At 40.9% G+C, this 17,011-nt stretch overlaps 1 protein-coding gene across 2 annotated transcripts in view; it reads right to left on the bottom strand.

Moving 5' to 3' along the window:
* Positions 1-2,978: 2,978 nt before the first annotated feature.
* PTPRE (protein tyrosine phosphatase receptor type E) overlaps positions 2,979-17,011 on the bottom strand; it is a 99,157-nt gene continuing 85,124 nt past the window's right edge. For both annotated transcript variants that reach the window (XM_068397480.1, XM_068397481.1), the window contains exons 13-20: positions 16,181-16,330; positions 15,841-15,934; positions 15,192-15,268; positions 13,776-13,910; positions 12,361-12,486; positions 9,315-9,475; positions 6,565-6,700; positions 2,979-5,876 (exon numbers count right to left, since the gene is read on the bottom strand). In XM_068397480.1, the coding sequence (XP_068253581.1) occupies positions 5,802-5,876; positions 6,565-6,700; positions 9,315-9,475; positions 12,361-12,486; positions 13,776-13,910; positions 15,192-15,268; positions 15,841-15,934; positions 16,181-16,330 (954 nt within the window). In that variant the 3' untranslated portion in view covers positions 2,979-5,801. The remainder of the gene's footprint in view (positions 5,877-6,564; positions 6,701-9,314; positions 9,476-12,360; positions 12,487-13,775; positions 13,911-15,191; positions 15,269-15,840; positions 15,935-16,180; positions 16,331-17,011) is intronic.

The raw sequence follows: 17,011 nt of genomic DNA, 5'->3' as shown, positions 1-17,011 counted from the left end.
AGATTTTGTTGAATGCTTGTATTCATACACAAAACCTAATGAAGAATTATTTTATGTGCGAGGAATCTGCAGGAGTTTATGAACAAATGGGATGTTTTCCAAAACGGTTCCTATTCCCCTTTAATAAATACTTTGAAATATTACATTTCTTTCTTTCAAAGGGTGAAAGAACGCAGCAGAACAAACTACTCAGGGAAAGAAATCTCAACTAGAAAATACTTGTATACAATTTTGAAACAAAATAACATAAAAACAAAAAAAAATATATTTTTCATAGAGACTAAGACAGTACTGGTGTCTCCAGGAAGACAGGAACATAATCTTCTCTCCCAGAGACCATGAGGAGGACAGCCCATGAGGAGGACAGCCAGCCCTCTGGCTGCTCACTGCCTGCCTGTTGTACTGAAACACAAAAGGTGTGACCTGCAGCCTGTTCTGCTACACCCTGTCTACTGGTATGGGATCACTGCCACCACCAGCACAACCTGAGCTTCAACAGCTGCTACTATTGCAACTGTGCTACATAATTCCTTCTCAAGCTCCTCCAGCCTGGCATAGTTTTGCTTTCTTTGTGTCTACCCTACTGGCATGAAGTCACAACACAGATCTTTTGTTCAATGCTTATAAATAGTTTGAGTGTGACATTCAGGAAAACACTGGAACAATTTCTAATGCAATGGAAACAGGTGAAAGAAAAAAAGGTGATTATTTGTGAAAAGAACTTCCTTGGCAAAGTCTCAACTTGATTAATAATTTAGTAATTCTCCTACTCCGTGTAAAGTAGCACAGAAAATGTAAAACAGTCATTAGAAAAAAGCTCTTATTAAACTATCTGCATTACAACATAATCCTTTAATACCTTAGATGAAGAACTTTCACGGTGAAGTTCAATTGCCTGAAAAATTCTCAGATGCATTGAATAATTTCTGTATGAAGGAAAGCATAGCTTAGACTTGACATATATGCCCTATACAGAACAAACATGTCTTTGATCTTGCTTAGTTTGTATTGTTTGAAAAACCTATTAAAATAAATATATTTCATGAACAGTTTAGAATGAAAGTGTGTTTCTTCTGAAACCTGAGTTTCTACAAACATCTTCAGCATCACAAGATGTAAAATGCAACTTGTTAAAGCAGCACAAGGTCTTTATGGTATTTCTTTGTAATGTTTAGAAGTAGGAAAGAAAATGGGCACATTCTCATCAGATGAGCCAAGAAAAAATTAATTGCTAGAGAAGTGCACAATGATAAAATTTGGTTCTTACATGTAATTAAATGGAATCTAAACAAGACTGCAAGAGATACAGGTTTCATACTTTCTGTACAGTTGTATTACTTCTGTATTCCAGTGAAGTCTCGTTCTTCTGTTTGTTACATATTTGTCATTAAAATGGGACTTAGTAGAGAGCAGAGGGTACCTGTTGTGAGAAAGACACTTCCACTCATTGGATCTAAATTATACTGTCACCTTCTCACTGAAATCTCTTTTTATGGGATGTCAGAGGCAAATACAAAAACTTTATTATCAATAGAGTATTTAAACAGCCATATGTTACCTGCTTTAAGGTGAGGATCAAGTGATCCCAAGTCCTTTCTACAACTTTAGATTTATTATTAATAAAACCCCTATGATTGGCCGTACATTAACAAAGATGCTTTTTATTGTTGATCTTGAACACAGAAACAGACCAACAGAGCACAGGAAGAAAGTCATTCTTTGTCTTGTAGTTTGTAATCCCCATTATTTAGCTTGAATAATCTAAAAATGGTGAGTCTACTACACTGCTACATGGAACTTTATTATACTAGAAATTGTGCAGATCTGTAGTAATCAATAGTTATGATTATAATTATTTAAATTAACCAATGATGAATTCATAGCTGATTAATACTTGAGATTCTTCTGTTTTCTGAAACCACACAAGGGCATCTGTCCTCACACAAGTTAACTTTCAGGGAGCTCACAAGCTGTGCTGCTTGATATCTGCTAAAAGTACACAATCCAATCAGACAAAATATTTTATCAGCTCATCCGGAATTATTAACAAAAATTAACAGCTTTTACATGTAGTGAAAAAGATTACTCTTAACTTGGTACTATTTAGGGTCACAGGAAGAAACAGCAATATTTTCCTGAACACTGATTTCCTAAAGGCTCTTGTGTTTCAGTGTGGTGTATCCCTGGATTTAAAACTCTGCAGGCAAATTCTTGATTAGTAAATCTATCTTTTCGATAAAGCAAGGACATCTCTTCAGGACACACTGCTTTAAAAAGCAACACTTAGTAAAGTTACTACTGGCAAACATGTTGTTACAGTGTTCCAGACGAAAGAGGGCTGAAAGGGTCAAACACATAAATATTGCTCCATTAAATCATACTTGAGAAATAACATTCAGTCGTTTCAAATCTCGGTGACATTAGCTTGACATTAGGACTGTAATCTTTCAGCATAGTTACTCCTGGTTTACGTAAATCCTCCCTGACACTTGTTACAACAGTGGGCCATCTTGATTATTTTTGGCATGAGGTCCCGTTGAAATTAATGAAGAAATTGCTGTTAACTAGAGTGGGCTTTCAATTAATGATGGGTGACAGAGTTGAAAGTTAAGCTACTATTTTTATCTTGATATGATACCATAGTGTACCACAGAACTATTAAAACTTACTCACTTCATATGCACAATGCTTCAGTTACGACATCAGTCTGAATATTACTTCCAAAGAGCTGCGGATAAGTAGTGAAAAATTATTTATCTAGATAACGGATTTCAACTCCTTTAGAATACTTAAATGAACACACAGTCCAGGAATGAAATTAAAAGATTTAAAGAAAATAATACAGTTTGAGAATAAAAACGAAGCTTTGTTCTTGCATCAGAATGTATTAGATCTTGCAATTTGCATATACAAATAATTCAGCAACATTCACCGGCATTAAAAACACAGCAAGATCAAATTAGAAATGTAATAGAAGAAAATAATAATAGCTATAATACATACATATATTATAAAGATTTGACAAATTAAATACAATTTGGTTATACAGAAAAGTTTCGACAACTTTACATTAAAAATGGTACTAGGGAAACGAAAACATTTCAGAATACTGAACACAGGTGGGTCAGGCTCATTTTAAAAGTTTAAAAAACTGATACGTAAAAATACCCTAAAAAACACTGGTAATTACAGTATGCATTCTTCATTAAGGCCCAATTCAGCAAAGCACTTAAGGGATTGCTTCAGGAACAAAGAACCTACGGTACTTCAATGTGTTGTGGAACAGAGATGTTGTAAAGCGAATGCTTAAATGCTCAGGTGAACTGGAACCCAGCTTAACACATGAAAACAGACAGTCGAGTCACATAGTGACCAAAACCACATCCAGATCAGAATGTACAACTTCTAATCAACTATTTGGCATTTTAAAGTAATTCCATGCAACATAGAAAAACTTAAATTCATATATATCGATATCAAGATACAGCTCCCCAGTTCTTAGGCCATGAGCAGTCTATTGACTAAACCCAAGAACTGGAAAGCAAGCTTTTCAAATGATAAAAAAAGTCATTTTGTAGCTATATTTGTGACTTCTGAAATATATCATAGGTATTTCTGTGTCCTACTAGATATCTTAATATAGCTCGCAACTAAAATCTGAGTAGCCACTTAGGATTTGAGAGGCAACTCTTCATCCAAGCTTTTATTTAGGGGGCCCAAAAGGCTGCCCAATACACAAATTATTTTTCAAACGTAGGTTAAATGTTTGGAAAGATCCTGCCATCGGGATCTAGCGGGCCGATAAAATATGCTGCTTTGGAAAATTTCTTTGCATTTTCTATCATCATTGAACCTCTCCGAGTCTCCCTGTGCTACAAACGAGCATACTGAAAACCCCACTGTGTTGGTTTCCACACTGAATTTATTTGATGGCTTTTTAAAATTTGATAAAGTTTTAGCATGCAGTAGTAACGTCAACTTACTTAGCGTTCGTTTTCGTTACTCAACACTTTCTGCAGCTTGGGTGTATCTTATAGCAACTCACAACAAACGTTTTAGTCTTTCACCAGTCTTTTTAAGTGCATAATTTACTGTACAAATAAATACAGAAGTGCAGCGATGGGAAGACAAGAAGCAGTAAATGGCAGCGTTCAGAACAGCGTGCGCAGGAATTTCTAAACGGCACCTTTTCCATTCAGCATGAGACGAATGGAGAGGTGTGAACACATCCCCGTTTCCTTGCATTGTTACAAAGTGTAATGCTCTTTGTTCTCAGAAATAAAAAATGGTCGTGGGATAAAACAGTGCAAGAACAACAGTGAAATGATCGGTGTAAGCTGCTTATTTTAAATAAGGCTTTTATGTTTGCATTGAAAAAACCCAACCAACTGGACAAGACAGAACTATTGCATATTAGCTATGTAATTAAAGTACATACTCGCATATTTTGTGCTCATTAATTAATATATGCATTTTAAAGAGTGGAAAAGATATACTCTTTAATTATTCAACATCTGGATGCCCTGTGATTTTTGGATTTTCTAACCCCCAAGTGCATCCTGTTCAGGGCTACGATAAAGACTGTTAAACTTTATTTCACCAATTATATTACCAGTAGTACGTTCATTAAAAATATAACTATATACACAATAATATATGCCTTTAAGATAAAGGCATAATTCCCTTTTTGATAATCTATACGGGAGGGTAAGAACGTAGAGGAGCTTTTTGCTACAACACTTAATGTTGCTAGCATTACACTGTTCATAAAATGTTTTTTTTTTCAAAATTTTAGCAACTACTGTTAATTATTCTGTTGAGCGTAACCAAAGAATAAGAGTTCATCTTTATCTCTTTCACCTTTTCTCAAAGTGGGAAATTATGCACGTGTATACAGAGAAGTGTTAAATCCATTTCTGACAATGGCTATAAAGCCTCTTCAAGTAGACAAGTTCAGGTGCTGCAAAATATACTCTTCTGATATGCAAAATAGTCTCAAAATAGCGGTAAACTCACAATATTGTCTTTCTAAATTGATTTAAGCTGGTGTAAGATTTAGGAAAGAACAAAATAAATGGGCTTTGAAAGCTATATTAAATCAAACATTCACATCTGTATTTATACTGATTATATCGTCTTGAAAGTAAGACTCAAAATAGAACTGCCATCAACTTGGAGGTTCTTAAAACCAGACTTTAAAAGCAGTTATATTTTTCCCTTGAACTGTACATTATTACACATGAAGGGCCATATTCTGATACCTTTATCATTAACAGCACTTCACTCAAACAGTCTCTTTGCCTTCAGTGAGACTATCTGTGAAATAAATTACAAGGAAGCACGAGCAGGTTGTCAGAAAGTGTCCCCAAATAAACATCTATTTTCCTAGTGACGAAAGGTTTATGGCCAAAACATGTTTAGTTTAAACATATCTACCACAATTCACTTTTTTTTTTGTATGAACTGTAAATCACCTGTGTTAAGGTTCAAGAATTGGGATAACATTATTGATAAATATTTATAAATGGAAAAATTCAAAGAAATAGACCCTCAAGAATTAATTTACTGTTATTTAGAATAAAGATTTCTATACCATCTTATAGTGATATACTGTATATGAACATTATACTTCGCTTTAGAAGATATTTATATTTAAGAAATAACTTTATACAGCAAATGCAACTTTTAGAGCAAACACAAGGTCATATTTACAGTAAAGTCAACAATCAAAATGGCATGGAATAAATTAACAGAATATACAACTATTTATACGGACAAATTAAAAAATAAGGCAGGAATTTTCATTTGAAATTAGCATAATCAGAAAATATGTCGATGAAATCTTGTACCACTCTGTAGCAGAATTCATACTGTTCCTGAAAAACAATAAAAAGGTATCAAAAATGTGCTGTGGTTGCATCGGACCATTACACTGGAGAAAATCATCCTGATGGGAATCCTACTGAGAAATGCAACTCATTCTACCTTGGTCCATCACCTGGACTCTGGGCTCCATCTTTGGAGCGTTACTGACTGGAAGCTGCTATCAAAATACAAAATAGCAGCGTTTTTATATATTTTCCAAACACATAAGTCTCAAAAAAACCCTTTTTAATGTTTATTCAATAGGGAGAAGTGTCTGGACCAAGCTTCATGTATTACTTGTAGATGACTTAAAGGAAGTCAAAGACATTCCTCCCTTTCAGTGATCAACTGCAAGGCAATTTAAGCCCAGATATTTTAAGGTAAGAGAGAACAACAATTGATACACAGCTTAAAAGGAGTTTACTTCATGTTTTGTCACTCACAACAAGCAAAATATTTTGGTTTAAGCGTCCCCAGTTCCTAAAAGACACAGAATGTTTAGTCAAGTTGTATTTTTAAAAATGCTATTAAAAAAAAATAAATCTGTAAGAAAATACAGATTTCTGATAATACCTTGTACATACACAGCCATCATACATAATTTATATCAACCTGCAAAAAAATCCTTTGTTCTCCTCCCACAAGACTATTTACAAACATCCATCCTTTGACAAAGATCCGGATTGTTAAATGTCATACCAGTGTTTGCACCATATGTGGCCTTTGCAGTCGTAAGCTCTTCACAGCTTGAAATACATCTAAGAGCCCTTCAGCCTTCACTCGTTCCAGAATATTGCTGAGTGCTATGAAGGTACCTGTTCTTCCAGCGCCAGCACTGCAACGTAAACACATTTGCTTGACATACAGTAAGATAAAAATGTTAAAAGAGAAATAATAGTGATATAGAATAGCCAAACCCTACTATTAGCCAACTTCTGCTCATTTGTTGTGCTTAGTTTGTCACCTCAGCTATGCTAGAAGGGAGCCAGAATGAATGGAAATTAACTCGGAGCCAGGCTGGACCCAATAAAGGCACGTGGGAGATCCTGAGCTGGCTGCGGCCACGCATGGGCACCCTCAGCCAGAGTCTGAGACTCAGATAACGAACCGGCAAAGCTGCGTACTCAAACCCGCATTCATCTTCAACAAGGAGAACTTTGGCTGCTCCCACACTCTGCTTTCGGTTTTATTCTTGATGAGGCAGAACACAACCTTTAGACTTTCAGGTGTAGAACTTGGTTATAACGCAAAGAAGGACTGTGTGATCAAAGCCACGTTTTGCTGTTGGGTTGTGATTTATACTTCTGCACGGTGGACAGATCACAGAATCACAGAATCAATCAGGTTGGAAGAGCCCTCTGGGATCATCGAGTCCAACCATTGCCCTGACACCACCATGTCAACTAGACCAGGGCACTAAGTGCCATGTCCAGTCTTTTCTTAAACCCCTCCAGAGATGGTGACTCCACCACCTCCCTGGGCAGCCCCTTCCAATGGCTAATGACCCTTGCTCAGAAGAAATGCTTCCTAATGTCCAACCTGAACCTCCCCTGGGCCAAGCTTGAGGCTGTGTCCTCTTGTCCTATCACTAGTTGCCTGGGAGAAGAGGCCGACTCCCACTCCACTAGCTTTCATAAGGAATAGTTACTAAAACCAGGATGAGGCTGGTAAACTGGCAATCAGTAGTAAGATGGAGTGGAAGGTTCACTGGATTGCTGAGTCAGGATAAAGACAAAATTTATTAAATTTAAAATTTTCAAGTGTTTTAACCATAAGTAGGTGAATTGTAATCACATGTCATTGTTTCTACCTTATTTCCAACAAATACAAAAAAATCTGATACACACAAGCCTTATGAAAAGAGTAAGTGCAAACACATGTATCCTCAGCTGGATACATTAAAAGTCTGGTTGGAGGAAAAACGAACAGGTACAATGTATCAGATGTGTTATTCCCTTGAGACAATTACTTTTACCAGATTAAAGACAAACACAAGATCTACCAGGGGTCAGATGTATTTGTAATTAGCTCATCTCTAGTAGCCGTCTGTGGTTTCCAGAGTAACCCGTGAGTGATGCATTTCAGAACAGGTCTACAACTATCGTAAGATGAGGACATGAAGACATGAAGGAAACCTGTACACACACATCAGGGGAGGTTCAGGGGAGGTTCAGGTTGGACATTAGGAAGAATTTCTTCTCAGAAAGGGTTATTAGCCATTGGAAGGGGCTGCCCAGGGAGGTGGTGGAGTCACCATCTCTGGAGGGGTTTAAGAAAAGCCTGGACATGGCACTTAGTGCCCTGGTCTAGTTGCCATGGTGGTGTCAGGGCAACGGTTGGACTCGATGATCCCAGAGGTCTCTTCCAACCTGATTGATTGATTCTGTGATTATCACTCACGTTGCTTATTCATTTCTGCCTAGAAGAGGTAGATACGATTGCTTTGCACTCCATTTCTAATGCTCCTTGTGATACGCTCACTCTTCTTCTTCCAAAAACATACTTTTAGCAAATCCTTAAAGCCCACACAAGCTGGGGCTTTTAATTAAGAATTTTTAGTATGGAAAACTAAACTTGAAAAAAAAGCTCACTTTTAAATTTGACTCAAATTTCATTTCTTGAGATAGAAAGTTCAAAGGCAAAGGCCACGCAGAATGAGCAAAGGCTGGGCAGAAGACACAAGTAAGGGCTCTCTAAATACCACAGCAGCCTTGCATAGTTTATTAGAGCGTGGAAAGGAGATGGTGAAGAGAGAAAACACGTAGGTAGCCAGGAGCTCAAGAGAAGGCAGCTGCAGACACACGCTGGAAGAGAAGGGAGTTAGGATTTAGAACAGATTGGCTTTGAATTCTGTTGGCAGCTCAGTTAGCAAAACCCTTCTAAACTATTTAGGGTTACGTCTTGATTCTACTTAAGAATTATCTTTTTTAGCAGCTCCTTAAACTGTTCGTAAATAGTTGGAAAAAACGAACAGAAGTTTTCACAAGTTCACGTGAGCACTCTGAAAACTCAGTCTGAGACTTGAAATGTGTTTACTTATTCATAAAGTTACACTCATTTATATTTGAAGACTCCAGTACAACTTCATGGAGAAGTTCCAGTAACTCAAAGCTGTGATGTACAGGCTGTCCAAGTAGGGACAGAAGAGAATTCTCAGCATTAAAAATCCTAGAATATGTTGTGTGGTTTGGGTTTTATTTTCTTGCTAAATCTATTTTATAGTGATTGCAGTAAATTTTAAAAATATCTAGGACAAATGCATGCCAAATGATCAAGCAATCACTTAACCCCAGTTTTTCTTTTTTTTTTCTTTTATTTCTTAATTTTTATTTATTTTTAAAGGATGCAGTCTACTCCCTCCCAAAGAAAAACTGCTGTAAAAGCAACCAGACTGGAGAAAAAGCAAGCCAGCTCCTTAGCTAGTGGTGGGGAGCAGAGGCGAGTCTTACCTGCAGTGCACCGTGATGGGGTGATTGCCCGTTTGCTGCTGCTGCTTTTGGACAGCTGCGATGAGGTCGATCATCCCTTTGCCTTCCGCAGGAATCCCGATTTCTGGCCACCCATGGAAATGGAACTGCCGAACCAGCCTGCTTTGCTTCTCCTGGTTACCCTGCGTGCAGGAAAACACCATGTTTATCCAGTTGTTACTTCAAAATGGAAACACGCTTCTTATCTTCAACATTTGTAGCACAAATTTTGTTTGGAGAGCAGCGTAGGGGAAAGGGACCTGGGGGTCCTAGTGGACAGCAGGATGACCATGAGCCAGCAGGGTGCCCTTGTGGCCAAGAAGGCCAATGGCATCCTGGGGTGGATTAGAAGGGGGGTGGTTAGCAGGTCAAGAGAGGTTCTCCTCCCCCTCTACTCTGCCCTGGTGAGGCCGCATCTGGAATATTATGTCCAGTTCTGGGCCCCTCAGTTCAAGAAGGACAGGGAACTGCTAGAGAGAGTCCAGCGCAGAGCCACGAAGATGATTAAGGGGGTGGAACATCTCCCTTATGAGGAGAGGCTGAGGGAGCTGGGTCTCTTTAGCTTGGAGAAGAGGAGACTGAGGGGTGACCTCATTAATGTTTATAAATATGTAAAGGGCAAGTGTCATGAGGATGGAGCCAGGCTCTTCTCAGTGACATCCCTTGACAGGACAAGGGGCAACGGGTGCAAGCTGGAACACAGGAGGTTCCACATAAATATGAGGAAAAACTTCTTTACGGTGAGGGTGACCGAACACTGGAACAGGCTGCCCAGAGAGGGTGTGGAGTCTCCTTCTCTGGAGACATTCAAAACCCGCCTGGACGCGTTCCTGTGTGATATGGTCTAGGCAATCCTGCCCCGGCAGGGGGATTGGACTAGATGATCTTTCGAGGTCCCTTCCAATCCCGAACATTCTGTGATTCTGTGAAATTTTGCACCACTGTAGTAGAGGGGGCTGTTTGTGACCTGGTCTATGATATATTGGTCATGCAGACCTGATAGTTCTGTTTCTACATTCCCCATGCACTCTGCTGATAATTTACCCCGATGATTTTCCTTTTGATCTGCACAGCTGCTTCATCTGGGCAGTACTAAGGATACACTCAAAGATTATCCACCCTGAGAACCAGGGGTTGAAAGCTTTCATCCTGCACAGGCCAATTCCAAAGTGCCATTAAAACAACCCAGCTCCTGAAACGCACCTGTCTGTGCACGCACTACCTGCTACTTCGAAACTTAATGATTATTTGCCTCCTCTTTACGCTTGCTGATTTACCACACGCTAAAAGTTGCAACAGGTATTAATACCGTGCTAACGCAGATAGCTCCAGGCAGGGTTGGATGCACAAAGGCTCTTTAACTACCCGGAAATTTTTGCTTGCTGCTTCCCATGCCTGCATTGTAACAGCGTATGGATATGCCACATTAATATTCTGGCAATTTTACTACACACCATCAACTCCTGAAAGCCACGGGGAGTTGAAAACACGAGCTCTCTGCTGCTGCTAGGTGCTTTCAACGTGCCCACCCCAGGGGACATCTAGTGAACAAGTCTGATGGGGAGTCTCAGGACACTTGTACTGGAAGCCTGGAAGATTTCACCATTACGAGGAAAAAGGCTTGGTCAATCCTCCTTCGTTCCCAGCTCTGCAGGAGAGCTTTCCTGGAGTGCTCCGTCCAGCTCTGGGGCCCCCAACATAAGGAGGACACGGAGCTGTTGGAGCGAGTCCAGAGGAGGCCACGGAGATGCTCAGAGGGCTGGAGCCCCTCTGCTCTGGAGACAGGCTGAGAGAGCTGGGGCTGTTCAGCCTGGAGAAGAGAAGGCTCCGGGGAGACCTTCTAGCACCTTCCAGTACCTGAAGGGGCTACAGTAAAGTGGGAGAGGAGCTTTTTACAAGGGCGTGGAGTGACAGGACAAGGGGGAATGGTTTTAAACTGAAAGAGGGGAGATTTAGATTAGATATTAGGAAGAAATTCTTTCCTGTGAGGGTGGTGAGACTCTGGCCCAGGTTGCCCAGAGAAGCTGTGGCTGCCCCCTCCCTGGCAGTGTTCAAGGCCAGGTTGGATGGGGCTTGGAGCAACCTGGTCTGGTGGAAGGTGTCCCTGCCTGTGGCAGGGGGTTGGACCTAGATGATCTTCAAGGTCCCTTCCAACCCAAACCATTCCATGATTCTATAATATAGCATCAAAGGTCATTGACGTAGGCTCACTGGACTCAGGCACAATACAGAAGTTACTCAGATTTCTTAGATCTGCAGCAGGAAACACTTCTAAGCAAACATTGCTGCTTGGTATTACCCAAAACGCTGTTACTTGAGTTTTAAATTCTTTCCAACATGACCACACTGACAAGGACTCTCTTTGTGAAGCACGGTGTGCATTCACGCCTAATCCACCATCCTCCTCCACAAGGAAATACAAAGCACTTTAACTTTTAAAGTCCTTTGGCTTTGCATGTGCCAACTATTTCAGTGCATAAACTACATGCAATCCAATAAGTAGTTAAATGAATTATATTCTTAACTGCAAGTAACTTTTTTGTTATTTTAATAAAAGAGCAACACAAATCAGATCCTAAAGAAATGATGCAGCAAGTGAAAAGATGCACACCCAAAAGATCAAACCCAGGTTTTGAGTAGATCATGTCCATGGCAAAGCAACACAAAGGCAGAGCTGGTAGGCAGAGGCAAGTACATGTGCTGTTCAAATGCTTCACAGGATTTAGAAATATTGAATCAAAAGGTCTTTTATAGATATGTGGGAAAATACAAGAATAACAGCAACAACAAAACATTAAAAAAATGCCAAAAACCCCACACCCCGCTTCGATCAAGGACATGTTTTACTGACCATAACTTTCACGGGGCTTTAAGCAAAACCATTTCATACAAGCTTCCTCTTGGCCGATATAACGTCAGATTATCATTAACCACATTTATCTTTAGATACAAATCCCAGCATTTAACTCAGGTCATCATATTTGTAAATGCCTTCACAAGCAAGAAACCTCCTGAAAGTGAACATTACCTGACTGTATGTGACTATGAAGTCCCTTACACTTATGGCATCTAACAGGCTGTCGTTCTTTATCTCCACCGTTATCTCTCCGTGAGTTACGGAGCCCTCCGATGGCCAGTACTGGCAGCATTTTTCCTGCAAAATTGAGAGAGAATTGTAAACGTAATTGTAAATTGTAAAATTGTAACACTTTTTCCAGTTATCTACGTTGCCATGAACCTCTGATATAGGAGGTGACATCCAGCATAATAAACGTGTTCTGAACACTTTGTAATGAAAAGGGTAATAACCAAGAATACAGTAATAAAATATTTCTATAATATAAAACATTAAGACAAAAAGGTCTTAGGAGTCACAGATGGCCAATACTGCTTTAAAACAGATTAGAATAAAATAAGTAACTCCTGAAAGCAATGGAATGATATTAAACAGCCTCCCAAAACGAACAACAAAAACCACTGCACAGCACTAAAACACCCTGGTTGCAGCACTGAACCCTGAATCTTCAAACTGCAGCACACAGAAGACTACAGGACTCTCTTCATTAATTAATGACGTACTAGAAGAGGTTCAGAACAAGCCACTGGAGCTTATAGTGGGCAATATCTGGGCAAGAACCACCCCATGTATGAGTACAAGTTGGGGACAGATCTGTTGGAGAGCAGCGGAGGGGAAAGGGACCTGGGGGTCCTAGTGGACAACAGGATGACCATGAGCCAGCAGTGTGCCCTTGTGGCCAAGAAGGCCAATGGCATCCTGGGGTGCATTAGAAGGGGTGTGGTTAGCAGGTCAAGAGAGGTTCTCCTCCCCCTCTACTCTGCCCTGGTGAGACCGCATCTGGAATATTGTGTCCAGTTCTGGGCCCCTCAGTTCAAGAAGGACAGGGAACTGCTAGAGAGAGTCCAGCACAGAGCCACGAAGATGATTAAGGGGGTGGAACATCTCCCTTATGAGGAGAGGCTGAGGGAGCTGGGTCTCTTTAGCTTGGAGAAGAGGAGACTGAGGGGGGACCTCATTCATGTTTATAAATATGTAAAGGGCAAGTGTCATGAGGATGGAGCCAGGCTCTTCTCAGTGACATCCCTTGACAGGACAAGGGGCAATGGGTGCAAGCTGGAACACAGGAGGTTCCACATAAATATGAGGAAAAACTTCTTTACGGTGAGGGTGACCGAACACTGGCACAGGCTGCCCAGAGAGGTTGTGGAGTCTCCTTCTCTGGAGACATTCAAAACCCGCCTGGACGCGTTCCTGTGTGATATGGTCTAGGCAATCCTGCCCCGGCAGGGGGATTGGACTAGATGATCTTTCGAGGTCCCTTCCAATCCCTGACAGTCTGTGATTCTGTGAACATTAATGCTCATATTTTAGGGGTGTTAACAGCAACTGCTTTGCTCTGGAGCTGGCAGCCGCGGGACACGTACCTGCTCCCTCTCTTGAACTTCCGTGAGCATAACGATGGTGTGGCATTTCCACTCCCACACCATCCGCCAGAAATCCTCCACCGTGTGCGGCAGCGGGCCCTGGGTGGCGATGAAGTAATCCTTCTGGCGATAGCCCTGCGGAGAACAGGCAGCGATGGGTGGAGAGGGGAGCACTGCTTGACAGTGCGATGGGTAATGCAAACCTGCTGACCCCGAGCCCACCCCATTCTTCCTCCTTGCCAGAAAAATCCCCCAAACACACAATCCTGAGTCATATTTTATGACTTTTTACAAACATGGCTGGAGGGATGAAATTCTGCAGTAACAGGGAACTGAAAGGATTTCACAACGCAATTACCATAATTCTATAATAAAGCCAATAGCCGCCGTTGTTAACATTTAACTCAATTTTTGAGCTACGGTTCTATTTACATACTGATGTGACCTTCACAGCTGTAGTATCCACAATCCTCAATCACTAATGGGGTTTTCCTGCTTAAGGATATAATTTTACTGCTTAAGGATATAATTAAGGATATAAAAGGGAGAACTTCTAGAAGCCTTCCAGTACCTGAAGGGGCTACAGGGAAGTGGGAGAGGAGCTTTTTACAAGGGCAAGTAGTGACAGGACGAGGAGGAATGGTTTTAAACTGAAAAAGGGGAGATTTAGATTAGATATAAGGAAGAAATTGTTTCCTGTGAGGGTGGTGAGACACTGGCCCAGGTTGCCCAGAGAAGCTGTGGATGCCCCCTCCCTGGCAGTGTTCAAGGCCAGGTTGCATGGGGCTTGGAGCAACCTGGTCTGGTGGAAGGTGTCCCTGCCCATGGCAGAGGGTTGGAACTAGATGGTCTTTAAGTTCCCTTCCAACCCAAACCATGCTGTGATTCTATTCTATGATTCTATGAATTAATTCTCACATTTACACAAAAATAAGACACAGTGGATGGTGTTGCCCAGGTTCCAAGAGGAAGCCGGGAACAAAAACAGGCATTAACACCAGTCTGCCCGGGTAAACCCTGGCTCCCCAACACTACGACAGCCTCTCCCCATGCTAAATATGGACTTTTCCTTTTCCTTTCCTCAGAAGAGCACACATTTACGTCCGTTAACCTGAAGGCAACTGTTGGATGTTAGCTGTACAGCTGATTTGTTTGGCTGCCTGTTTGTTAGAATTTAATAAAAACCTCAATTTATAAACCTAACCACCACAAGAATGTTTAAATTACACAACTATTTAAACTGAAATGGAAAACACCAGATAAGAAATGTATTTGGAAACGCTCATAAGCCAAACCCAAACAAAAAAGCTAATGTTCTTCATTAGCCAAGTTGATTGTGTCTCTTTGAAAAGACTTATCAGTAACAGCAAAATACTTGACTCGCAATTTAAATACATGAAATTTTTTTATACGTACATCTATGAAGGAAGCATTGATGTAGTCCGTATACTCTTGCCCTCTTTTCATTGACAGAATCACTCTATTAAAATCATCTGGAAAAAAAAGAAAAGCCTACTCTTACTTTTGCTAGCTGCACGTTGATTGCTCCACTGTTACCTCTGTCAGAGAACAAACCCAACAAAATCTTTTATCTGAAAGCCAAAGAGTGTCTCAAAGATATTATCCAGGATTTAGTGTGTGGAGGGGGGGGGGTTTTCTGTTTTTTTCGCTGTTGTTTTTCCATTCACACAGGATATGCCCAGCAAGGTCTGAAACTTTCATTTTTCAGGTGCAGACATTACAGTGCTGCTCCAGCCTATGCAAGGAATCACCCAGAAAATATGTCTGTTTACAAGGTGCAACCGCTGAATTATTTAATTCAGTCCTGAAAAATATCTGATCATAATATGTTTTACGTTGGTAAAGTAAAAACCAATCCATTAAATTGTTTGCAGACACTTTATAAGGGCATTACACTTTATAAAGAGAGGACACTGCTGTTTGTTAGGTTCTCTAGTAGCCGTAGAGCAGACAAGCCTGCAAAAAAGACGACAAAACCAAAGGGGAGGCTAAAGGAAACACCCCAAAAGCACTTGTTTCTCTCTATAAACAGTTGATCTCTTACACGGGATAATCTGGATGACTCGAGCTTTCTTCATATTTGCCGGAAGATTGCCAGTTCTCATGTTCTCTTTCATTATTCGAACATTCGTTAACTTCTGTAATAAAACACACAAACGAGGATGAGAATTCCTCAGAACAGGAGTGGTTCTCGCTCCCCATATCCTGTCCTCAGAGGCTTCCTAAGGGTCTTAGGACAAGAGGACACAGCCTCAAGCTTCGCCAGGGAAGGTTCAGGTTGGACATTAGGAAGCATTTCTTCTCAGCAAGGGTCATTAGACATTGGAAGGGGCTGCCCAGGGAGGTGGTGCCAGTCAATTCTGGAAAAGGACTTGCATACTTACTTTAAATTCTTCTTCAAGCCCTATTTTGACAAGGTTTGGCGCCGCGCTGTGTGATGTTTGCAGATGTTTTTCCAAGGATGACACATCTAGCTCGGTGTCACCGTAGAGGTAGTATTCCAGTAAGGCTTGATAAATGAAGGAGTATTGCATCTGGAACCAACAAGAAACAGCCATATAAGCACTCTGCAAGGCAAGGAAGTGAAACTATCAAACACTGAACTTTCATCTATCTCATTTGGTCTACCATCTACTAATTATCAACATACACCTTCAGCTAAAACAGTTTTCCTGTTACATCACTTACATTCTCTAAAATTCCACTCTCTCACACATGAGGAAACCTGGACATGATACCTAAAGACAAGGTGCCTTATGGTGGGGTCTTCGCAGCCCTAACATGCCTTTATCTTCTTCCCCAACCCCATCCTTCTCTTGGGATTTGTTCATTTTCCAGTTATCCAGGTGTGCAACAGAATGGGACATACTGGGATGCACAGCAGAGTGGAAAGACAGAAGCATATTCTTCTTTGACCTTGGGTGGGAGTGTCAATCTGCTGGAGGGTAGGAAGGCCCTACAGAGGGATCTGGACAGGTTAGGTAGAAGGGCAGAGACGAACAGCATGAGGTTCAACAAGAACAAGTGCCGGGTCTTACACTTTGGCCACAACAACCCCACGCAGCGCTACAGGCTGGGGGAAGAGTGGTTAGAAAGTGGCCTGGCGGAAAGAGACCTGGGGGTGCTGATCGACAGCCGGCTAAACATGAGCCAGCAGTGTGCCCAGGTGGCCAAGAAGGCCAATGGCATCCTGGCTTCTATCAGGAATAGTGTAG

The sequence above is a fragment of the Nyctibius grandis genome, chromosome 4 (assembly GCF_013368605.1).
Source record: "Nyctibius grandis isolate bNycGra1 chromosome 4, bNycGra1.pri, whole genome shotgun sequence".
NCBI classification, from domain to species: domain Eukaryota; kingdom Metazoa; phylum Chordata; class Aves; order Nyctibiiformes; family Nyctibiidae; genus Nyctibius; species Nyctibius grandis.
The sequence above is the reverse complement of the archived record's forward strand: the minus strand, read 5'-3'. Positions and strand labels throughout refer to the sequence as shown.